This window comes from Astatotilapia calliptera, chromosome 7 (genome assembly GCF_964374335.1).
Source record: "Astatotilapia calliptera chromosome 7, fAstCal68.1, whole genome shotgun sequence".
Taxonomy (NCBI): Eukaryota; Metazoa; Chordata; class Actinopteri; order Cichliformes; family Cichlidae; genus Astatotilapia; species Astatotilapia calliptera.
The window spans coordinates 55,972,620-55,997,545 of NC_137428.1; the positions used below are offsets into that span (position 1 = coordinate 55,972,620).

Consider the following 24,926-nt stretch of genomic DNA (forward strand, 5'->3'; position numbering starts at 1 on the left):
AGCAAGTAGAGCTCGTATGCATGGGAAACCAGCTGGGGGCAGACAAGTACAGCTTGCAGAGGGGCGAGCAGCCTGTTGTGCCAAAAGAGGACAGACGCTCAGACCCTTGAGTGGGAGGCTCGAGTGTGACTGTCAGCTGAGAACTTACACTGTTGCGCTCAACCTTCAAAGACAGTTGGACGCTGAGGTCGGCAGACTCTGAGAAGACGTTACCCTGATAATCTACATCCTTTGGGAGGTCCACCATCTAAACCAGGTAGGAGTATTTTGGTCTGTGTGAAAACAGAGCAGTTTTTCCATGACATAATGAGTTAAAAATAACTCTGAATATGACCACGGTGATATTGTTTTCAGTCGTACTTACACATTAAGATTGTCTTAAAAGTATATTTTAATCAGGTTTATACGTGTTATCTTTTTAACTGTTCTTTATATATGTTTGTAAACAAAGATGTTCATTTGTGTTTAAAATATAAAAAACAGAAAAGAAAAACATTTCCCATGATGCTCAGGATCATGACTTCTCTCAAAATAGAAGCACCAGGAAAGTTCTGTTTAGGCAAGAATAACAACATTTGACTTGAGCCTGAAGTAAAGAGTGAAAAGCTAACACAAAATCACTGAAGAATGAGACGATCAGATTATGTTACTGAAACGGGGGACGGATGTGTGTCTGCTGGATGATATGTGACACAGGACGTTAAGTATGTTTTCCCCACAACATATTTGATTTCATCTCTGAGCTCTTTTCCATTGCACTCTTATAGCACCTCGAGCTACTGCACAAAGACTAAGGTACAATCTCAACAATAGCTGTCACAAAAAGCCCAATTGTTCTGCAACCCACGGCAAAGGCAGGACTAAAGGGAACTGAAAGAGGAAACTGATATAGAAATAAACTGCATGTATAACTACATCACATATGACACTAATACAGCTTTCCATTATAAAGGATAGGAACAGAAATCTGTGTAAATCTTGCAGTGGGGGGGGTATAGCCTGCAGTTTTGCTCTCAGTATCTTGTAGTAATCCCTTTAGGGGGAGACTGAGATGTGCCATCGAATATTTGGTTGTTTCTTTACTGTATCAGCTTGAACACTGCTAACATTAATAATTCCCCTTTTTTAACAGAATGGAAGTTCGACGTGAAAAAAAGCACGCCTGCGGGACGATTTGTCTGAAGTATCTTCTTTTTCTTTTCAATGTTCTTTTCTGGGTAGGTTAATATAAAAGTGCAAAGATTTTCACTGAATTTTAGATTACAAAAGCAACTTTTGAACGATGTCATCTTAATTCAGTCAGTTGTAATTGATTTAAAGTTGCAACATTAAATTTGTGCAGTGCTTAAAATGCCATAGACATTAAGATGACTTCCTTTGTACACAGACACATTTAAAAAAAAACGGAAAAAAAACATACAAACTTTTTTATTTACTTATTTTTACTTTATTAACTGCAATTTCCTTTAGGCTTTAAGAATAGACTGATGTTCTAGTCTCTCAGGGCTTACACTGAAAGAATGAGGCGTTGTCCAGTGTGATCACATTTTAAGAGCAAAGTTATAACTTATGTGCTGCATTCTCACTACGAGCATCTGGTTTGAGTTGAGCTGGTAACGGTATGTTCTGTCAGCTGGCAGGTGGGGCTGTGTTGGCGGTGGGCGTGTGGACTCTGGTGGAAAAGAGCGACTACATCAGTTTGCTGAGCTCCAGCTTCTATGCAACTTCGGCGTACATCCTGATAGCTGCTGGAGTCATCGTGATAGTGACCGGGATAATCGGCTGCTGTGCCACGCTGAACGAGATGAAGAGTCTTTTGATTGTGGTACGGTGACCACGCCCACAAAATACTACCTGTTACAGAAAAACTGATTTTTCTTGCCCGTTTCACTTCACTCCACAGAAGCTGAAATCCTTTTTTCATTAGTCCACATGAGAAACCATGGCACTTTTAAGTCCATGTTTATACACTCTCACCCCCTGGTCCAGGTTGTGTATTGAAAGCTAATCCTTGGTGACCTTCTGTCTCGTCTGCCTGCACTCAGTGCAGCTCATTATGCCAGGCATGCCTGTCAGATATAACAGATAAAGTCATGCACAGTGTGTCTTTAAGAGTTTAGATATAGAGTGTGGCTCATGCCAGAGGAATGAAGGGCATCACAAGCTGCTGCTTGGACTTAAGAGTGTGTGTGAGTGAGACAGACAGACAGACAGACAGAGGGTCTGTGAGGATATCACTCAGACTCAGTGGTATATCTCTATGGTCATACTCCCCGCAATCTTTATAATGAGCACCTTCCTTTCCCACCATTTAATCACTTATTTTCTGGAGTATGATGTTTGTATTTTGTAGCCATGCACAGATATGTTCAGTGACATTATACCTGCAAAATGGTGCAAAATAATGGCATTTCACTGTATTCATAGTCATTTTTGTTATGTCTCTGCCTACAGTATCTGATCTTGTTGCTCTGTATTTTCCTTCTGGAAATCATTGCTGGTGTTCTGGCATACATTAACTACCAAGAGGTGAGGTGCCATACTTTCTATTTGTATCTGTTTGTATATAGAGACAAAAGTAAATAGTGACATACAGTTTATTTTGCTATAACTTGCACAGCTTCCAGTACTTTTTATGGTTATATCTATTCATCATTTAAATTTCACCCCAGAAATTACAAATGTCTTTTTTTTTGTCTTTCTGCTTGCATTATGTGTATTTTATTAATTCTACTTTCCTTTCAAGTATTTCTCCTAGCTTTGCATCATTTTAATGTCAAATCTAACAACCACTCAGTTGCTGCACTCCTTTGTGAAGTGTGTTTTACATGCTTTTCTGTGCATGTTCATTTGTCCATTTTTCCCCCATCCTTCTCACGCCTCTCTTTCTTCCCCCTTTTTTCTTGCTCTAGTGTTTCCCTTTCTGCTACCAGGTAATCTACTGCAGTGTGTTTCTCCTTTATATCAGTCTGTTTTAGTTCTGACAGGTTGAGGTTATTTTTATTTGCAAGAGTCTTCATTAGAATCAGGGAGTGAGGTCATAGAATCTGTGCTCATATATTTTGAGTTATCTGTGGGTATTGCTCAGGTAGACAGGAATGTTACGGGGGAAGGAGGAAACTTGATCAGGAGCTATTTTTGTTGATGGGAGGTACTAAAGAGCTTCTCCTGTCTCACAGCTGGATGAAGAGCTCAAACAGAACCTGAAAGTGACCATGCAGCAGAAATACCAGCAGCCAGGAGAGGAGAGCATCACACAGGCTGTGGACAAACTACATCAGGAGGTGTGGAAAAGGAGAATTTGTTTCAGAAAAAGGCTCGAATAAAAAATGAGTAACATCAGTAAGACTGGACATGATTAATAATGAAATTCTGTGTTAACTGCAATTTTCTCATTATTTTCCCTCTCAGTTTAAGTGTTGTGGTAGCCACAACTTCTCAGACTGGAGCGACAGTGTGTGGATCCAGGCAGCAGAGAACGAGCGTCTTGTTCCCGATAGCTGCTGTAAAACTCCAGGTGAACTCTGCGGCCGCAGGGACCATCCCTCCAACATCTACAGAGTGGAGGTAAAAACGAGAAAGCTCTCCATCGACGCAGCGTGGCTAAATTTCACATGATAACAAGATATTATTATTTATTCTTTTTTTTCTCCCCTGTTCTTGTGCTCTCAGGGAGGCTGCATCATGAAGTTAGAGGAATTCCTCTTGAGTCAGTTATATATTCTCGGTGCAGTTGGTATAGGGATTGCATTTCTACAGGTGAAAGCTTTTACTGCTGAGCAAAACGGAGATAAATATGAACATCTATTTTAATGGAGTCTGGAAATAATGAGGTCTTTGTGTCTGTTTTGTTTCAGCTTCTGGGGATGATGTTTACATGCTGCCTTTACCGGAATTTGAAAGAAGATCCATACTAATTTTGTACTTCCCCCCTCCCCATCCATCTATTCATTTTCTTCCAATTGTCCAATTCATGACCGTGGGGATGGGTGCTGGAGCTTATCCTAGCAGTCATATGGCGAGAGGGAGGGTACACCATTGGACAGGTCACCAATCTGTCACAGGGCTAATACATGAGGACAGACAACCATTCACACCAACAGAATTTAGAATCACCAATTAACCCAACCTTGTGCACACTGTCGGTGGAAGTTGGAGTACCTGCAGAGAACATGCAAACTCCACACAGAAAGGCCCCAGGTTGGATTTGCACCCAGAATCTTCTTGCTATGATAATGCTAACCACCACACCACTGTGACACCCTTGTAGGGATCACTGTAGTTTTTTTAAACATCACAAAATTTAACACAACTTCTAAAATGTTTTCCAAATTATTATAACCCCACCACCCCAAAAAAGTATTTTTTCCCACAGTCCTACGATGCTGCATAGTTACTTCAAACACTGCGATGCTGCTGGACAGCACTGCTCATTTGTTCTCGCAAAAACAGCTTTGCATGTGTTTATGTATTCTTTAATTTAGGTCACAAAGGATTTTTAACTCTTTAAAATGAGTGGTGTATATTTAAAAAGCAGAGCAATATGAGCATGTTGTGGCCGCTTCTCTGTTTGTCTTTTTAATTGCTTTTTTATGTATAGTCATTACAAATGTGTATTTAAAAAACTAATATAAAGAACTATTTTTCTTTGTTGGATGCAAATAAAAGATACTTCCTTATAATTTCCACCCAAATTCTCAGATAATTTCTCCGACTGAACTTTTATTTTGAAACTTATAAGCGGATGTTGTTGTCAGCTGACTGTATACCCTCCTCGCGTATTTCTTTTGCATCGTCTCACCCTCAAGGTTTTTCTTTATAATTTAAAGCAAATATTATTAAAATGTCAGCGAAACCAACGTGTTTGATAGTGGCGAGTGCTTCTTCTCAAGGTGAGCCCGTTAGCTTTACTTTGAACAGCTCGGCTGTTCTCAATCATTCATGAATTTGTCCGTTAGCTTTGACTTACTTAGAGCTGCAGAACTAGCATGAGCTCTCTAAAGCGTTTTATCTCACACATTTTGTTTATTCAGGGGTGTCTGCGAAATCTTTCCATCAGTCCTTCAGCCTTTGTAGTCCGGTCTTTAACCTACAGACAGCCACACCAGGGGTAAGACTCCACCTGACAAGCAAATAGCAGATACACGAACAGCTGTCGTGACCTAAGCGCGTTAGTCCGTACTTACGTAGACAGTCTCCATGACAACTGCGCAGATTAAAAAAAAAAAAAAAAATCAAAGGAGAAATTTAAATAAATAAATAAACACGTCTTTTCTTTTTCTTTTTTTTACTTTTTCTTTTCGTTTGTTTGTTTTTAAATATGGTGGTAAAGAAAAAAAATTCCACGATATTTTCTTTGGGGGGGGGGGGGGGGGGTACCTTATTTTGGGGAAATTCAGCAATCTCTTTATCACTAAACTTTTGTGGTGATTCCTTGTATGCGGTTTTTATGTCCTGGTGAGTACTGAAATTAAAGTTCATTCAAATAACTTTGAAATAGGTGCATGTAGAATAGATAGTTACCAAAAGGACCACAGAGTGGTGCTTCTAGTCAGTGGAGTGTTGCTAAAATTAGAAAGTGATGTATCTTGTAGGATTTAAAAAAAAAAAAAAAAAAAAAAAAGACCAGCGGTATAATCAAGGGTGATGAATGAAAGAAGAAAAAGAAACTCCAGGACAAACAAGTACCTCGTTTCACTGTGACACCCATTGTCCCTGTGCAACAGTAGCATCACATTTATACAAATATATGGGTGTTACTAAAAAAAAAAAAAAAAGTGTTTTTTCCTGAAATCCAAGTTTGTTATAAAATTGCAGCTACATTGCCAATCGCAAAATCCATTTTTTTTTCTCCTACTGGTAGCTCATCCTGGTAGGGCAGGTAAAATGATCAGAACCCTGAGTTTAAAATATTTATCAACCACCAGTTTCAAGAATTTAAATATTATCGCAACAAAGATACATTATTAGATCCATGTTTGTAGAGATGGACTTACACACCCGAAAAAAAAGTTGTCTTTTATACCCTGCTTTCACCCTACTACTACATCTGAAAGGTCACGGACATGCGCTTTAAGATGCAACCCAGTTCTTGGAAATAGTTCTTGTCCACTTTGTGATCATTACCCTGGGTGTGTGATGTTACCCTGTACAGAAGTGTTTCTGTGGTTGCAGGGGAAGCCAATAGACTTTGTTGGGGTTGATGAAAGCACAGCTAGATGGGTGCAGGACTTCAGTGTGAAACCCTACGCAACACCAGCCAAACTTGAATCCATAGATGGTGAGAATATTTATTTCATGCCCATTCGGCCGTTTTCATGTCTGCTGCTTTAACTACTATCTGCTCACTTGTGTCACGATGACCCCTTTTAAGGTGCCCGATACCAGGCACTGCTCATCCCACACTGCCCTGGAGCGCTGAATGACCTGGCACACAGCGGCTCTCTGCACCGCATTCTCGCGCACTTCATCTCTCAACAAAGTGAGCTTGGGGCTTGTTTTAACATCTGTATGTATTTTTCTTGTTGTTTTTTTAGGAACACATGTACATGTGGTTTGCTTGGTTTTTTTCCCCTCTGTGCAGAGCCGGTGTGTGCAGTAGGACAGGGAGTGTCTGCACTGTGTTGTGCCACTGAAGGACAGAGGTGGATTTTCAGTGGCTACAGCTTAACAGGGGTTAGTGTTTGGTGAACTCACTAGGGGAAATATAACCCATATATTTGTTCAGCTATCACATGTTTGCTGTATTTAGTAACACCAACTTGTTGATCTTAATAGCCTTCAGTGTTTGAACTGGTGCGGGAACCTGATTTTGCCAACCTGCCCTTGATTGTAGAAGACTTCGTGAAAGACAGCGGTGGATCGTACACAGGTGAGCTTACCCTGCTAATAACAGAAGAGTCAAATACCAAATAATTATTTCTAAAACAGTCTGATGTTCGTCTCTGTGGGGTTTTTTTTTTTTTTTTTGCAGCAAGTCAAGAAGATGCCATGCATGTGGTCGTAGACAGGCACCTCATAACTGGACAGAACATGCAATCAACCTTGCTCGCTGTAAATAATCTAATCCTGCTCTGTAATGCCAAATAAAAACCTGAAATAATACACGAGGAATGCTCCGATTCGACAGCTTTGTCGTCCCACTTTTATATTCATGTAATTAAACATTTATTTTGAACAAGTATCAGAAAAATGCTGGGTCAGAAAGAGATGTTTGGCAAAACTGCAACATACCACTTGGTTATTTGTTGATGCTGTTATTATAAACCGAGTAAAAGCAACAGGATTGTGTAGATTCAAACATAATAAAAAATAAAGCATCAGGAGCAGATGTATTGTTGCTGATGGATGAATCTTTTTAAGAGCACAGATGATTTTAGGCGTTGGACTGAAGTGATGCTGCAGATGTCTGAAGGCCTCCAAATATAAATAAACCCTTAATTAAAATGGATACATACTGATAATCATGCAGCTTCTTTTGTTGAATGCAGAGATGTACTAATCTGTACTTTTTTTCTTTCTTTTTTTTAAATCGTATCATCACAGAAAATAAATAAAATACACTGAAGTACCTTTTTTTGTTGGTTGCAGATGCCTAAAAATAAACCGCCGTGTCATTCAAGAGCTCGATACATTCACGACCCTCAAACAAGTTGAGCGTTAATTAAACCCCGTCAGTGGCTCACTGCAGATGTCGAGATAGGAAAAAAAAACAAAACGGCACTGACTTCAATGACAAAAAATATAGATATATTGTGTCAATCCGAGATTCACAGTGTTCGCCAACAAGTCCAACTCTTATAGCAGATCATAGAAATAATCCAGTCCTTGTCCCAATTCCCACAAGGAAATTCCTGTTCCCAGTTCAGCAGCTAAAGAAATCCTCAGGTCGATTGACTGTAAAACAGTTGAAATAATATTAATCACTCATTGATGATTAATACTCCTATTCTTTTAATTGCAGAAGTGAACAGTTTTACCTTCAGTGAAGGGTAGTACACCACATGCTTAACTGCATTGTTCCTAAAATAAAAGGCAAAGGACAGGATATTTAATCAAGAAAAGCTATCGGGACATTTAAATAACCTCGAAATATTGTTTAAACCCTGATGTTTTATTAAATTAATACCTCTTGTAAGTGAAGTAATGCTCTGCAGAGTATTCATCCCAGAGAACCTTTGGCCTGTGTTCTCGCAAGATCTCGATGTACCTGCAGGAAACCACAGACGAGTGCGGTAAGAGGCTTCAAGTCCATGTCAAAGTTCTCAATCGACTCTTTACTCCAACTTATCGCCATTTTTTACTATAAATAAAAAGCTCATGCTACTTGCAGTCAGAAAATTACGTTTAGTACTGTGAAAAAGTCCTGAGCCACCCTGTAATTCTTTTTATTTTGCTAAAAGAAAGGGAACCAAATTTTTTTTTTTTTTTTTTTTTTTTTTTAAATCCATGCAAACATACGTGGAATTACCAGAGTTTCTACAATTCTAATGAGCTTGAAAGTCAACACAGTCTGAATGCTATGCAGTAAATGTTTAAGGATGCTGCACACCTTGTCGAGGTATGCTATGTTTACTCTTTGAGAATCACCTTTTTATTGCAAAAATATGATTTTGTGTCAAACTCCAAAACTGGTTCTTTGCCAAGTCATCTACTATGTGCAGACACAACACTAGTGCGTCCTTCGAGTTAGGTACCTTTTTTTATGCTGAGTGATTTATAGATCAGGGTTAAGTGGTTTAACAAAAAAACTGTAATGGAAATGGTCAGGACTGGACTGAAAATGTGTGAAAAAGCAGGAAAAGACTTTTTCAGATCAGCCCAAATATCAAAGAGAAATTAAAAATGCATGCCGTGGAAGAGTTCGGGTCTTAGGAGGTTAAAGTATTGCAGCAATAGCTAGAGTTTCAGCTCACCTTGTTCCCAGGACTGGCTCTGTTCCCTGGCTTGCAAAATCAAGGCCGTACAGATTGAGTCCAAGCAGAATCTTCTCCCTCCACTGAGAGTTTGGTGCAAGCTGGAGGACACAGTCTCTGACCCAGGGCAGCGGAGAGCTAGGGCCCGGCCTATAACAACAACAGCACACAACTCAGAAAACTGGATTAACGCCAGTTTGAATCCTCTTGTCGCATCACCTGTGCCATGTACTCACCTGGCACCACTGGAATAGTCATATGTCATGAGACTGAATCCATCGACGACTGGGGCCAACTGCTCAAACTCCTCCCTGCCAAACATACCCGGCTGCCCTGTGCTGATAATTCACAGGAAAAACAAATCTAAACCAATCACACTGATTGTTTTTGTTGTTGTTGTTTGTTTGTTTTTTTTAGCATTTATAGCTGCTGAATGCAAAATAAATGAATTCACCTTGTTACTGCTGGTGGAATAACAAGAATGCAGTCTAATCTTTTAGCTTTCAAAGTCTCGCATATGTGTTTCACCAAATGGACCAGTTCCCTGTGTGGGTAGATCAGAAATGCTTGATTATTGATTAACCTCAGACAAAGCAAAACTTGTGATCGGGGCTTGCAACAGAATCACTCACTTTCTTTTGTTACCTCCCAGCTGACTCCACAACTCCAAGGTGAAGCCATCGAAACCTTCAGTCTGCAAAACCACGGTTTTTACGTTAATCAGTCACCGAATAAACCAAAAACAAGGTTTTATTGGAATTAAAGACACAAACACTACTTATTTACTTTTGCAACATCCACCAGCTCAGTTCCCAACTCGTCAATTTCATCCTCACTTCCAAATACTGCCATGTAGTCCTGGTAGGACCAGCCATCAAATAAGAGCCGAGGCACTGATGGTTAAAAAAGAAAATGAACTAATCTGAATCCACACAATCAGACTTGAGTACCTGTGGGCAGTAAAGTTGGCATTCACTCACCAATCCTGACTTTTTTGTTAGACTTGCGTACAGCTTTGACCCAGCCTGAAAAGATCAAAAGACACTCTTTTACCTCATGTTCATCCGTGACTTAAGGTGAGGCTTTAATCAGTGATAAAGTTAAGGAAAAAAGTGGATCATCTGCCTGGATCGTGATCGTGGAGTCCCATAACGTCAAAGGTTTCAGGTCCTCGTCTGCGCAGCTGAAGCCACACCGGTGACACCGAAGTTAGCTTGGACCCAAACATCTTGGCAACGTCATAGCCGTGGGAATTCCACTGCAGGATGAGAAAAATAAGTTGTGTCTTTGACTGTGCTAAAACGTACATATGAAACCCTAAAGGGCAGGTTTTTAATTTTCTTACATGACCATAAGCATATTAAATTAAAGTTTTACCAGTGTCATAGATGAGGGGGGATTGGATAGATTTTTTGGTGACAGCTAATAAAGATTAAGAAATTAGAATGTGATTATCAAACCAGTTAATGATTCATTATCTATCAACTGATAAATCTACTCACTGGAGTCCACATGGCTATGGTCTGTCCCATCACTTACACACTATTGTCAAACGTTTAAATTCAGCAGGAGAACAAGGAGATATAATTGTGACTGGATTTCAGACTTACGGGTGTCACATATCCAAGCACTGGTCCTTGAAACGTTTTCTTGATGTGTGCACAGTATCTCTTTTCCTCCTTCGCTATGTCTTTCCAGTGCGGGTCTGACACAACAAGGTTTCTCTCCAGTACAGATAATTCTGCTGGAGATGTCTAAACAAGTGAGATCAAAGAGAAAAGAGCCCGTTTCAGTAACAGATAACCACGACAGGACGGAGACAGGAGACCAAGGACATTTTAGGCAAACGCATTCAGACCTGTTTGACCTGACAGCACAGAACAGCTCGAACCAGTTTAAAGATTAAGACCTGAAGTTACTCACCTCAGCTTCAGCTTTGTGCGACTTCTTTGCATCGGTTTTTGAAAGTGTGGCACTGACCAGCCAGCAGCTTGAGACGATATGAAGGAAGACCAACGAGGCTCTCATTTCCAAAAAGCCAATTTAAAAAACACAGAGCAGTTAAATATAAGATTGGCTAGCTGAGGTCTGCAGATTTGCAGTGCAAGTGTTTCCTTCCTTTACTGGGATGTGTGAGATTAGAAACCACCATATCCTCCCGCGGCCTAAAATCAAGCAGAGCAGTAACCCAAAGCGGCCCGGCTCGTCCTGCTAAAACATACTACCCTAAATAACCATAAACAGACTGAAAGCTTTTGATGTCAGGCGGTTGGTGTCTGTTTGACTGACAACTTATCTCAATGTGCTTCTGAAGCGTCAGCCTCGCCAGGAAACTTCCGGGGTTTGCATTTTTCAAAATAAAAGGTGCGTGTTTGTGACATCCGAGCCTATAGGTGGCAGTGTGCCGAGTTTGTCAACCAGTAAAACACAAACAAGGAAGAGAACAGGAACCAAACAAATCCACCTGAGTAATGATAGAGAGGGTGTTACATTTCCAAGTTATTTAGCATGATTAACTAACGTTAAATTTGGCTTTTCCGTCTTTAGGTTTCAGGCGCTAACAGGTGAGTGCAGTTCTCGCTTGCTAACTGCTCGTAAAGTAAAATGACCGTGGCTGTGATGTTAGCATTTAGCTTTAACATGTTTGTGCGTTGAAACGATTTACCTATACCCTGCTTCTTTTTTAAGGGTTACTTTCATCTATAATAACTAAGTGTGGGTCCTAGTGCTTTTTATTTTACAGCTTTTTTTTTAAATTTTACAGTTTTTCCTTTGTTGTTTTTGTCGTTTTCCCCAAATTAAAAATAAAATAAATACAGTAGTGGGTGTACAGGCTAGTAGATTCAGTTTCGGACGAATTATTTAGGAGGAGAAATACAGAAAAAGTACAAAAATATTTAAATATGGTTAAGACCAATTTAACCTGTGTCGTAATAATAATAATAATAATAATAATGATAATAATAATACATTTTATTTGAAAGCGCCTTTCAGAACACTCAAGGACACTGTACACAGCAGAACACTAAAAGCAAGCAGTTTACACAATCATAAAAGCACAAGACATAAAACAAATTTAAAATAGCAGAGTGGAGAGGTTATGTGGGATAAGCTATTTTGAACAAGTGAGTTTTGAGTTGGGACTTAAAGAGAGAGAAGGAAGTGATATTTCTTAAATCAGGAGGTAGGGAATTCCAGAGTCGAGGAGCAGAGCAAGCCCTGCTCCCCATGGTGGCAAGACGGGGAGAGGGGACAGAGAAAGAGAAGAAGATCTAAGACACAGAGATGGGGTGGTGATCTGAACCAGATCAGAGAGATATGCAGGAGAGAGATGATGAATAGCCATAGATGTGTAGAAGAGTATTTTGAAATTGATACGATATTTGACTGGGAGCCAATGAAGCTGCTGCAGCTTAGTAGTAGTATGATCATGAATAACTATTATTGCTTTGAATATTTTGTTTGTTATTTGTTTGAGTTTTTTTGTAGAACATTAAATCATTTTTTTGTAACCCAGAGAAAAGGTGTATAGAAATAAAACTGTAAAAAAGTTAAACAGAAGGTAGAAGAAGCATGAACGTTGGAAGCAAAACTATACTTTAGTATTAAAGTGGATGAAATGTCAATTTAACTAATCCATAAATCACAAAATTAAGATTATTTATCAATCTTTGCACATTATAAATATTATAGCATGTAGAGATGTTTTTCTAAAAATCAGATGATGTGCTAGAAACATCTTGTTCTGTTACCATTTCAGTGAGTAATGGCCTTGGAAAAGTTTGTGTCAAAGACACTCGAGCTTCTGCAGGAGGAGCGGGAGGCTGAGATAGAGGAGACCAGGTATGTAATGTCACATCTGCACTGTCAAACGGTCACACTGCAGAATTTAGTTTGCTGAACTGTGCGACATAAAGATGTTTTTATTATTTGTATTTAAATTGTTTTCAGAGAGATTAAGGTGTGGTTTTAAAAAATGGATTTGTTTCTAAACACAGAGATTTCTCCTGAAAATAATCTAAAACCAAATGTGGTTATCAACAGTTGTCACTCGTGATTTCCCTTTTTTGTGCCCTCAGGGTATGGCAGGAGAACATTTCTCTCAAGGATCTTCAAAACAAAGGTGTTTGCCTGCTGAAACTGCAGATAGGAAGTCAGTCCACAGGCCTCTACGGCCGCACAGTCGTCATCTTGGAGCCAAGAAAGCATCTTGGGTTCTCATCTCTGCCAAGCAACAGCTTCGGACCTGGTGAGATTGACGTCTGTTTTTACTTTATGAGGCAGAGTGTTCAGCTTTGAGGCCCTTTTCCTTTTATGATGAGGCTTAAAATTTTCTTTTTTGATAAAGCTTATAGTTAAGGCTGGATCAGGTGACCATGAATCCTCACTTAGTTATCCTGTAACAAGACTAGGCTCTCTTCAACACCAACAAGTCGCAGCAGATGGCTGCCCCTTCCTGAGCCTGGTTCTGTCAGAGGTGTCTTCCTATTAAAAGCTTTGCTTTCCCACTTTTGTCAAGTGCTTGCTCATAGGGGGTTGTCTCTCCATTATTATAGAGATTTACCTCACAATATAAAGCACCTTTAGAAATGGTTGTTCTGATTTGCACTATATAAATAAAATGTAATTAAATTATGTTTATATTACAGTGAGGTATGTGTCTGTCTTTGCAGGTGATATAGTTGGCTTGTATGACACTACTGGATGCACTGCAGCCTCACAGATCAGTACTGGGATTGTGACAAGGGTCGGCCAAGCATCTGTAAGTGTGGCCTTTGATGATTTAAAGGATGGCCACAGTTTAGATTCAGATGCACTTTACAACCTTTTAAAGTTAGCAAACGACGTCACTTACAAACGAATGAAACGGTGAGGAATATCTGTAACCAAAAATACCTCGGTGCATGTGAATCAGTACACTTTTGAAACTTAACCCATGGGGTTTCTGCTTGCAGTGCTTTGAATACATTAAATGGATACAACAATGGACCAGCTTCCAATTTAATAAGTGTCCTCTTTGGAGACACAAAACCTACTTCTCAGTCACAACCAAGTGAGTAAATATTAGCTCCTGTTTTAATTAAAAGATTGTTTAGAAATCTAAGTTTCCATATGCATATATAACGTTCAGCGCATTGGTGTTTGCCTCTGTTTTATTTCATCAGATAAGGTTGAATTCTTTAACTCAAACTTGGATGACTCCCAAAGAGAAGCTGTATCCTTCGCTCTGTCACAGAGAGAGCTTGCAGTGATTCATGGGCCTCCGGGCACTGGGAAGACCACCACTGTGGTGGAAATCATCCTGCAAGCTGTCAAACAGGGGCAAAAGGTGCAAAAATGTGAATTTGTTAGTGTATAAAGAAGAATGTTATCAATGCCACAACTCTAGTCTAGACAGGATCACTTTGGCTCTTGTGACTGTGCAGATCCTGTGCTGTGCTCCTTCAAATGTGGCGGTGGATAATTTAGTGGAGAGGTTAGCCCAGGGCAAAGCCAAGGTCCTGAGGCTGGGTCACCCAGCCAGGCTACTGGAGTCCATACAGAAACATTCACTGGATGCCATCCTGGCTCAGAGTGACAACGCAAACATCATCGCTGAGATCCGGAAGGACATTGATAAAGCATTTGTGAGTATTATAGTGTGGTGTCCCGCTAACATGTCATTTTAGTGCCGTCTCAAATGATTTGTGATGTTGTGATTGTTCCAAGACGGGAATGAAAAAGGAGAAAGGAGAACGGGGGAACATGAAACGAGAAATAGGAGAGCTGAGAAAAGAGCTGAAAAGCAGAGAGGCAGCAGCCATCGCCCAGATCCTTAAAAGTGCTGACGTTGTGTTATCAACCAACACAGGTGAGTAATGGCCCGATGACAGTGTCATTCAGATGCTGGAGTAATGATGAAAGGTAATCGGAGAGCGCTTGTCTGCGTGTGTGCAGGTGCCTGCGATGACGGGCCTCTGAAGTTCCTGCCAGCTGAACATTTTGACTGGGTGGTGATAGACGAGTGTGCTCAGGCACTGGAGAGCAGCTGCTGGATCGCCCTGCTTAGAGCGCGCAAGTGCATCCTGGCTGGAGACTACAAGCAGTTACCACCTACCATTAAATCACAAATGTAAAAAATTCAAGTTTGGGTTTTTTATGCATTCATAATATTCAGCATTTGATATCTATACCGTTGTGACTTTTTTTCCTCAAGTCCCAGAAGTTTTTAACCTTAAAATACACGATGTAGCATTTATCTGTTGCCAGTATGTAAATGAATTGTAACATAACCTGAACAATGAGACATTCACCGCCTGCTTTTATTAAGCCTCTGGAGTTAAAAGTGGAGGACAAAATCCAAAGGATGTCACTAGAAATAGTTTTTAGAATTTTAATTTTTCCTTTAAAAAGCACTTTTGACACATTTTCTGAAGCATTCAGATTTCTGATTATAAAAACAACAAGCTTGGTTAAAGGATAGGTTTCATAGTTTTCCAGTCTGTTGCTTTTTAAAACACCGAAACAGGTTTTTCTAGCTCTAATCAGCTCTTCTGTGTGTACTGGTGGTTCAGAGATCTCATCCTAATGCACTTTTAATCCCAGTATCAAATCAGTTATAGAAAGAAGTCATCGATGCTCCATCCATTTTTTTCCACTTTTCCAATTCAGGGTTGTGCAGGGCGGTAACCTATTCCAGTTGTCACAGGGCGAGAGGCAGGGTACAGCAGGGATCTCTCCTGGTATTCTGGCTTTCTCCCACAGTCCAAAGATGTGCAGTTAGTGGGGTTGGGTTAAATGTGTATTCTAAATTGGCCGTTGATGTGAATGCGAATGAGGCTGGTTTTCAGAAATTAAAATGTAAATCTCTAAAATTTTTATGTTGTTCTGTTGCATACAGGGCTGCATCAAAAGGCTTATCTCTGAGTCTTATGGAGAGACTTATCCAGATGTACGGGGACTCGGTGGTTCGTATGCTGACAGTTCAGTACCGCATGAACAGTGCCATTATGCAGTGGGCCTCCAAGGAGATGTACCATGGAAGACTGACCGCTCACAGCTCTGTGGAGGGACATTTACTGAAGTGAGACTCAATGTACTATTTTAAAGCATCTCATATTTGAGTTCTGGTGACGGATGAATCTTTGGATTCATTTAAAAATGTCGCTCAAAACAGAGATCTAGCAGGAGTCGCATGCGTTGAAGAGACCAGCACGCCGCTGCTTCTTATTGACACAGCAGGGTGTGGTCTGAGTGAAATGGAGGTCGCAGATGAGCAGTCCAAAGGCAACACAGGTTATTCTTTTTTAATTTTAGCTTGTAAACAAGCCATCTATGTTTACTGCTTGTGTGGTATGACAGTTTAACAGCGTGTGATGTGTTTCCTCAGGTGAGGTCGACATCGTCGATCTGCACATAAAAGCTCTGACTGAAGCTGGAGTTAAAGCTAAAGACATAGCTGTTATTGCTCCATACAATCTACAAGTAAGTCACAGAAATGAGACTGGCAGCACTGAAAGTAACTGATTGGTTTCAAAATTCCAGGGAGAATTATTAAAAAATTTTTCCTGAAGGTCAGATCATCATAGCACAGTGATTAGGGAAATGCAAAAAGGATGTAAAGACTAGTATAAAGAATGACTTAGCTTTTAAGTAACTTAATGCATTACTTTAAAGAAAAGTGATATGTGTATTACATTGCTTAAAAAAATAAAAAATAAATAATTCCCCCAACAGAGAAGAAATACCTCCAACGTGCACAAACATTTGACCACAGTGTGCAATAAATTTGCATGTATGTATGTAAAAACATCTTTCCCTTTGATAAAAATAAACACCCGAAGCTTTATCATTTAAATGGTACATGGTAAACACACTGGTACTTATATAATGTCGTTCTACTTAATTTTGAGCACTCAAAGCCTTTTCTAAGTCTCATTCAGCCAATCACACACATTCATACAGTTCTTTTATCTAACATTCACACACTCACACTGCAATTGGTGGCAACTCGGGCTCACAGACATTCCGTCATTCCGACCTTCTAATTGGTAGACATTCCGTTATACCACTTAAACCACAGCTGCCAAGGAAAATCGATATAACAGTGCTGTTTTGAATATAACAACCGTTTTTCTCTCCGTACAGGTCGATCTTCTACGTCAAAAACTTTCTGCAAAGCATCCAGAGCTCGAGATAAAATCAGTGGATGGATTTCAGGGCAGGGAAAAAGAGGCTGTCGTGTTGTCGTTAGTTCGATCCAACAGAAAAGGTAATTCATGACATTCCTTTTAATTCTGTCACAGAATTGCAGATGTTAGCTGCATTAAACATAAACAACAGGCTATCACAATTTTTTTTTTTTCCCACTGATTCCATTTATTTTAGGTGAAGTTGGATTTCTAACAGAGGACAGAAGGATAAATGTTGCCGTTACGCGTGCAAGACGACACATCGCTGTCGTGTGTGACACTCAAACCGTTCAGAATCACGGTTTTCTGAAATCCCTGATTGATCACATGACTGAGTTTGGTGAGGTCAGAACAGCGTTCGAGTACATTCAAGACATCGTACCACAAAATTACACCCGTGACCACAAAGATGCGAAAACAGCCTCTTCCAGCACCTCCACATCTACCAAACACAAGGTCAAGGATCAGCCCTCCAGTAAAGCAAAGCCAGGACAGAAAAAATCTGCTGGTAGCAGCAGCAAGGAAAATGCAGCTGGTTCAGAGAAGCAAACAAAGTCTAGCACATCAGCAGAGCAAGAGCAGAGTAAGGGCAGACGCGCTGAGATCAGAGAGCAGGTGGAAAGGTTTATGAAGGACTTAAACCAGAGTGAGCTACAGTTTCCGTCATCGTTTAACTCTCATGACCGGCTGCTGGTCCATGAGATCGCTGAGGAGCTGGGCCTCATTCATGAGAGCAAAGGAGAGGGAAGTGAGAGGTGTATCACTGTCTCCAGACCCCCAGTGTCAAAACCAGCCAAAGAGGAAGCACGAGCAGCAACGGAAGAGGAAGAGGAAACGATCCCAGATTCAAAAAGTGAGCCATCGTCTCAACCCCCCTTAGACCTGAAAAGTTTACATTTAGAGAGGATGAAGAGGGAGCAGAAGAAAAGGGAAGAAAACGCTCAACAAAAAAAGCAACAGAACAACATTCATCCAGCTCAAGGCCACTCATCAAAAAAAGCAAAAGGTTTGCATCAGAAGAGTCTAAACAAAGCATTTAAAGGTGTTTTCTTACCCATCAGCTTTCTAACAGCTTAACTCTGCATCATGTTTCAACCCCAGGAAAAAATCGAACCAAGGCTGGGGCCTGCGACATCGCTGCTGCCTCTGCTCCAGATGACGACTTCGACACACTCATCAGTAGTGTCATGAAGGCCGACAGTGTTTGTAGTTTTGTCAAGTGCAAAGCATCTGTGCTAACACTCGGGCAGCTCTGCCTGTTCTGTAACAGGCAGTATTGTCTCAGTCATCATATACCAGAGGTAAGAGGCACGCCTCAACTGAGTAGTATGTTTGACGTGTAGGTTAACAGGTAACACCTGCCAAGCATCTGTGGAATTTATGTTTTTTTTACGTGAAAGTCTGATTGACGTCTTGCAAATACTTTTCAGGTTCACGGTTGTGGAGATAAAGCCAAGTCTCATGCTCGAATGAGGATAAGTAAAGAGGGTGTTCTTTATGCTGGGAGTGGGAAGAAAGACAAATCTATGGACCACAATAAGAAGGCCTATCTGCAAAGAAAATTGGACTCTAAGCTAAAAGACATGGCGTCACAGAGGAAGCCAAAAAACAAAGAGAAGGATGGTTAATGGTTAACTTGACACTAAATTTAAATAAATCTAAAGACTTCGTTCTGAGAAAGCTAAAAGAGTGTTTGAAATTTTTTATTTTCTTGCTCTTTGGACCTCAGTTTGATACAGTAAAGTACAATTTCCTGCTGAAAAACTCTTATTTAAATAAATAATTTTAATTGCAAAACATTTTCATTGTGTTTCAGTCACAATATTTATTGCATACATTACTAGTACTGTTATGACACGTAATGGAGCCTGCCTTTTAACTCTACAGAAATGGGAAGCTATTCTACTTTCACTTTGATTATCTGGGGACAGATTGTCAATGGACTCGCGTTTTGCACATCCTTACACAATCCGGGGGAAAAGTAGGGGAAAACCTTCTCAGTAAATTTGTCTTTGAATGTGTGGATCTTTGTAGAATCTGCAGCATTGATGAAAACGACTTTTCCCTTCTCATAGTCCAGCTCGACTGTAATCCTGTTGGGCTTCTCCTTCATTGGGAGCTTGGAGCGAGGTGTGGTCTGTGCCCACAGTGAGTCTCCATTGCTCAAGCCAATTACCCAGAAACCCTCAGCAGGGCTGAGGAAGATGGTATTCTTTCTTTGGATGGAGTCTAGAGCCACTCCGATGTACCAGTCTTTGCCTTGGCCCACATCTACAGTCCAGCTGTGCTTTCCAGATGTAAAACCAGTGGCTCCCAGCACAGAAATACGGCTGACAAGGCGTTCGGGATTGTTGGGTAGGAGCTTCTTGCTGCTGTATTGCACACAGGACAGTTCTTCAGAGTAAGTTGAAATGGGCAGTGTTTGGATCCAAAACAACAGGAACTGGAAACCATAAAATTCAGTTAGTTGAAAATATGATAGATTTAGAGTAAAATCTTTTTCTTTAACCCACCACATCTGACAATGTCTTCCACCTTCTTCCAAATGTGAAAACTTAAGTGATCCCAGATGCTTTGCAGAGTTTATCAGGATATCTCTGATGACCTCTGGCTCTCCAATTTTCCACTGAAGCCTGAAACATGTTAAGTTGTTACAGCATTCTCTCATAGAAAGGATCAATGCTGATTTTAGCAGATAGTGGGTTATGCTTACATTTTCTTTGTCTTCTTGTAGTCCTTAAGTTGAAGAGAGAATGTGAAAGAGAGTACATTATGAAATCATGTGTGAAATAGAGTTGCACATCTGGAAACGGCTGAAAGTATTACACCTGTACAGTAATTCAAAGACACACATATGTGCACTACCGTTCAAAAGTTTCAGTTTTGTATTGCAATTCAAGTCGTTCAACTCCAATGAATAGCTTGAAATGGTACAAAGGTAAGCGGTGAACTGCCAGAGGCAAAAAAAGATAAGGTTACCCAAAACTAAAAAATAATGTACATTTTAAATTTATACAAAAAGGCCTTTTTTTCTTTCTTTTTTTTAGGAAACAAAATGGTTTAACAATTTAAAGCTGTTCTGCAGTAATAGAGGTTGATCAAGCCTTGAAAGTTGGTGCTGTTATTTCCTACAAGTGTTCCAACTTTTCTGGATTACTTACAACCCCCTCTGTCTGTGAGCAGACCATGGAAGCTAACTATGGCATCAGAATAAAACAAAGAGGCTTGCCTGGGCCGTGAAACACCACTGCCATCAAGTAGGCAAAAGGATGGTTCCACAGTGTTTGCCATCAACTGTCAAACATGGAGGAAGAAGTGTGATGGTCTGCATTCATTCATAGTTCCTTCCAAAACATGCAAACCTCCTGTACTCCCGTACCACAATGTTGGATTTTGAACCGAATGCTGATAACACACTGCAAAGTCTCCCTCCTCTTTAGCCCGGAGGACAGAGCATCCACGATTATCAACAAGAACGTCTAATTTGGACTCGCTGAACACTTTACCACTTTGAAACAGTTAATTTCAAAGGCGTCTTGGTCCACAAGACACAAAGGTACTTCTGCACTGTTCAAATATGGCTTCCTCCTTGCATGATAGCGCACATAAGCAGCCGAAATGAAACAAATCAGAAGTGCCAAAACTGTAATTGCCAACTAAACTAGGTTTAAAAGTTCATATTATGAGCTCTACACCAGGAAAAAAAGCCGTTATTTATGCGTTATGTAGTGTTAAAACAGGTACAATGCTGTGAAAAAGTATTTGCCCATTCCTGGGTTCTTTTTTTTGGATTTCTCAACAAGATGATGGTAACAAAGGAAGATTTGAGGCTCCAAAACAGGACACAAACTAATGGGTTACAACCATGGACACTGTAAGAGATGGACGTAGCGATTTTGTAACCGGATGCAGTGAGTCGGTGCAGGTCTGACTGTCAAGCCATACGCTCTGTTACGGCCTCCGGCCTCAGGTGGCCCCGCCTTCCTCTAGGTAAATCAATGTGTTCCAGGACTCGTGTGTGATTGGTTACTGGGAGACCCGTGCCAACCCTCACTTATGCAGAATGAAGTGTGCCAGACCACACGGACGATTGGCTGCCCCGGGATCCCATGATGCTCCAAGAGGCAATCAGTGGCTGATCGTACCCACCTGTGGCTACAAAAGGCTGGAGGTCCTTCACTCAGTGGCGGCTGCTTAGGACTGAACATGCAGTTTGCCCTTCATGCCTCCCTCGTCGATCTTTGTTGAACTTATTCATATTGCTGACCTTTGTCGAACCTTGGTGCATGCTTTAAACCTAGCCTGATTAGAGTTTTGAGCTGCTAGCTGGCTGTGAGTAGGATTGCGTGAAGCTGGCTTGCCTTAGTTAAAACCCTAGCTTTTATTTTGTGTGCGGCCAGCCTGCCTTAGTTACCCTTTAACTTTTACTCGTGACTGTTCTTTCTTTATGTAATAATTGTCTGCCCAGTGGTCTGTTGCACAGCCCTGTCGGTTTTCTGTTTAAAGTTTGGAATTAAAACCCTTTGCTTTACTCAGTTTTGTGTTGGGGGGCTCGTGTATGTTACTCCCTCCCTGACGCCTAGCAGAGGGGGTCGTAACACGCTCATTGACTAACAACTTGTCAATCACAAACTGTTACTTCCTTTCTGACAAACAGTATAACCAAGATGTATGAAATTAACTCCTTTTAAAAATTTAATATGACCCTAAATATGTAACTGAGACCATGAACTCAACAGGAAAGTGTTAACAGTGGTAAAGGTAGAAAACGATATTTCTATAGACTTCAATGGGTCCCGAAGTCTTTTTGCAATCACAGGGATCACCCCCTGGTGGCCATTAAAAAGAACGCAGGCACATTGAAGTCGGCCCCACTTGTCAGACGCTACATGTGTCTTTAAAACTGACCATACTGATTAACCAATACAGCATACTAACATTTTACATCCAGACTATGGAAAATAGGTCTGTGAGAAATGCTTGTCTGACATTTTATGTTTTAATCCAAACTAATCCAAGTTTGAATCCAAGAAATCTAAGAAATACGAAATTTCAAATTTAATAAATAAAGTTGGTAAACATTTTATGCAAAATATGATTTTGGTTAATATTCAGTAATTTTCTTGTTTGCATGTATACTAACTAAATACTTTTAATTTTACTGTTTTGTATGCTGTGTGTTATATTGATGTTCATTATCACCTGGGCGTCCTGTTTAGCCATTTTCACTGTTTACTTGACTGTTTTTAGGAAAAATAACTTAGAAGTTAATATAAATAAAAACAGCTTGTAAATAATGATAGTAAATGCACCTATAGAAGCTGTACATCCTGTGCTTTGAGAGCTGTTTCAATATCATTGATGGTGGAGGAGAGTGTGTTGATCTGCTCTTCAATGTTTTCCAGCTTCATACACATGATTTGAGTCTTAGTTTCCTCCTCCTGTTTCAGTGCCTGCAATCTGGTGTTTTCCTCCTCCTTAAGGAACTGGTGGAGCTTCTTAAACTCTTCCTTGATTCCTGTCTCAGTTTCACATGCCTGCGTCTGTAATTTTAAAGAATGTGGGGTTTTTTTAAGCTAGTAAATGGAAGGAATGTTTGTCATGCTGGGGATTTTTTCGTCAGAAGCAACATTAAAAAGCCCCAGTAAAAGTCAGCATTGTTTCACGAAACGCAAAACCATTTACCTGGATATGGGTTTTTATTTCCTCCCATTGTTCCTTTGTGTTGATTAGTACTTTGAGTTTTTTCTTTAAGGACTCGAGGCTGGCTGAGATTTCTGTCTGAAATGTACGAAGAAGAATTTTAAAATATAGCATTTCTGTGTAGTTCCTGATAATCAGTTTTCTTTGTGGTTTTGTTTAATATCACATTGAATTAAAATTGTTAATTATTTGAGTCATATTGGGTGCACTCATTTCACTATTTTCTTACATTTTACAGACATAAGAATAATGAGAATTCGTGGAACAAATGACACATTACGTGATGATGGAAGTCATTAATTAAAGATCTGTTTCTTACATTGTGATGTAAGTCTACCAACAACTTCATCCCAGTATTAGTTTTTTTAAATGTATATTTTTACAAACCTTTTTCTGTTCAGCTGCTTCTTCTACTGGGCAGCAGACATGGACTTTGTGCTCTTTCAATTGTTGGCAGACAAGACAGACAAGCTCTTCATCATTGTGACAAAAACTATTCCGCTTCTGGTTGTGGAGAAAACATTTGTCTTGATTAGTTGTGGACATAACTGAGATCCTTTCTGTTTCCAGTTAAATAATCACACTCTGCAAACAGTGGTGCACTTCCCTGGCTGAAGGCTCAGGTGTTTCTGTCAAGTGATGTTCTTTGATTCAGGTATTGTGACAGTAGGCGGTACAACTGGGAATATTTACAGCTTCCTGTAGAAGTTGGCCAACTAGTATAACTGGGTAATCATGCAAGTCATCCAGACATAACCAAAGATGATATAGATGCAGAAGTTGACTAATGTCCTCGATACATGCTTAAAAATAAAAAAGTTCTCAGAAACTTTACGTTCATTTCCTTTATTTTAATAATGTGCCTGTTCTGTTTGAGTTTAAAATCATGAATGAGAAATGGCTGAATTAATCTTACTGATGTATCAGCTACTGATAACCATTGCAGCTCGTGTTCCGATTATTTATCTTGTTCCCCATTTCATCTACTGACTGCAAAAATATAGAGCCTGCACCATGAACATGGCTGCTTTATAATAACATAATAAACAATTTTAACAAGTTTATATAAAAATGTATTTCTAAATATTGAGCATACAGGCAGCCTTGTGACAACACTCTGACTCCCAGACAAACATGGCCCAAATACCCCAAGTTTAACGCTTTGGTGTCTGATAAATACGCAAATATACCTAAAAACAAAAAAACAAATACACTCATCTATCCATCCATCCATCTTCTTCCACTTATCCGGGGCCGGGTCGCGGGGGAAGCAGCCCAAGCAGAGAAGGCCAGACCTCCCTCTCTCCAGCCACCTCCTCCAGCTTATCTGGGGGAACACCAAGGCGTTCCCAGGCCACCCGAGAGATATAATCTCTCCAGCGTGTCCTGGGTCTGCCCCGGGGCCTCCTCCCGGTGGGACATGCCCGGAAAACCTCGCCCAGGAGGCATCCTTGTCAGATGCTCAAACCACCTCAGCTGGCTCTTTTCGATGTGGAGGAGCAGCGGCTCTACTCTGAGCCCCTCCCGAATGGCCGAACGTCTCACCCTATCTCTAAGGGAGAGGCCGGCCACCCTTCGGAGGAAACCCATTTCCGCCGCTTGTATCCGCGATCTCGTTCTTTCGGTCACGACCCACAGCTGGGCACCTTACATCAAGATGCAGACATCAGAATCAATCAGAATCAGAATCAGAATACTTTATTGATCCCTGGGGGAAATTATTTTTTGTTACAGTGCTCCATTTTAAACCAACATTAAGACAAGACAGACAATACGCTAACTAAGAATAGTACAATATATACATATATATACATACATACATACATACATAAGTCACTTATAAATAAATATTTGGAAAAGAAACATGTGTAGTTGTAGCAGCAAACAGTGTGTTAAGTGGATGCGTTGTACAGGGAGATGGCCACAGGCAGGAATGATTTCCTGTGTCGTTCAGTGGTGCTTTTCGGTAATCTCAGTCTCTCACTGAACGAGCTCCTGTGACTGACCAACATGTCATGGAGTGGGTGGGAGGTGTTATCCAACATTGTCTTTATCTTGGACAGCATCCGCCTCTCCGACACCACCTTGAGGGAGTCCAGCTCCATCCCCACAACATTGCTGGCCTTACGGATCAGTT

The 24,926-nt window shown here is 40.4% G+C and overlaps 4 protein-coding genes and 1 pseudogene across 6 annotated transcripts; 3 read left to right on the forward strand and 2 right to left on the reverse strand.

Annotated features, from left to right (window-relative positions):
- Positions 1-86: 86 nt before the first annotated feature.
- Positions 87-4,682, forward strand: cd151 (CD151 molecule). Of its 2 annotated transcripts, XM_026175762.2 has the most exons (9): positions 87-256; positions 1,133-1,217; positions 1,634-1,825; positions 2,455-2,529; positions 2,913-2,933; positions 3,180-3,284; positions 3,412-3,567; positions 3,673-3,759; positions 3,858-4,682. In XM_026175762.2, exons 2-9 carry the CDS (start codon positions 1,134-1,136, stop codon positions 3,915-3,917), a joined length of 780 nt encoding a protein of 259 aa, XP_026031547.1. In that variant the 5' UTR covers positions 87-256; position 1,133; the 3' UTR covers positions 3,918-4,682. The 2 variants fall into 2 exon arrangements, with proteins under 2 accessions (XP_026031547.1, XP_026031549.1); XM_026175764.2 differs by lacking the exon at positions 2,913-2,933.
- gatd1 (glutamine amidotransferase class 1 domain containing 1) lies at positions 4,350-7,104 on the forward strand. The gene is made up of 7 exons (XM_026175765.2): positions 4,350-4,892; positions 5,034-5,110; positions 6,175-6,280; positions 6,374-6,481; positions 6,584-6,675; positions 6,778-6,871; positions 6,974-7,104. Exons 1-7 carry the CDS (start codon positions 4,844-4,846, stop codon positions 7,087-7,089), a joined length of 642 nt encoding a protein of 213 aa, XP_026031550.1. The 5' UTR covers positions 4,350-4,843; the 3' UTR covers positions 7,090-7,104.
- Positions 7,105-7,121: 17 nt separating this feature from the next.
- chid1 (chitinase domain containing 1) lies at positions 7,122-11,262 on the reverse strand. Its single transcript, XM_026175761.2, has 12 exons — positions 10,839-11,262; positions 10,526-10,669; positions 10,041-10,173; positions 9,896-9,940; positions 9,702-9,808; positions 9,548-9,609; positions 9,370-9,459; positions 9,152-9,253; positions 8,916-9,065; positions 8,129-8,209; positions 7,980-8,022; positions 7,122-7,896 (listed from the first exon to the last, which is right to left on the reverse strand). The coding sequence occupies exons 1-12, from the start codon at positions 10,941-10,943 to the stop codon at positions 7,798-7,800; spliced, it is 1,161 nt and encodes a 386-aa protein (XP_026031546.1). The 5' UTR covers positions 10,944-11,262; the 3' UTR covers positions 7,122-7,797.
- A 77-nt stretch (positions 11,263-11,339) lies between these two features.
- ighmbp2 (immunoglobulin mu DNA binding protein 2) lies at positions 11,340-18,885 on the forward strand. Its single transcript, XM_026175758.2, has 16 exons — positions 11,340-11,479; positions 12,676-12,758; positions 12,995-13,164; positions 13,589-13,784; positions 13,871-13,968; positions 14,081-14,244; positions 14,342-14,542; positions 14,625-14,766; positions 14,853-15,027; positions 15,796-15,978; positions 16,072-16,190; positions 16,285-16,379; positions 17,043-17,166; positions 17,283-18,092; positions 18,188-18,387; positions 18,517-18,885. The coding sequence occupies exons 2-16, from the start codon at positions 12,682-12,684 to the stop codon at positions 18,712-18,714; spliced, it is 2,952 nt and encodes a 983-aa protein (XP_026031543.2). The 5' UTR covers positions 11,340-11,479; positions 12,676-12,681; the 3' UTR covers positions 18,715-18,885.
- Positions 18,774-23,467, reverse strand: LOC113024961 (E3 ubiquitin-protein ligase TRIM39-like; annotated as a pseudogene). The gene is made up of 6 exons (XR_013910136.1): positions 23,177-23,467; positions 22,772-22,867; positions 22,399-22,629; positions 19,800-19,822; positions 19,600-19,719; positions 18,774-19,529 (listed from the first exon to the last, which is right to left on the reverse strand). The product of XR_013910136.1 is annotated as an E3 ubiquitin-protein ligase TRIM39-like (transcript).
- Between the last annotated feature and the right edge of the window lie 1,459 nt (positions 23,468-24,926).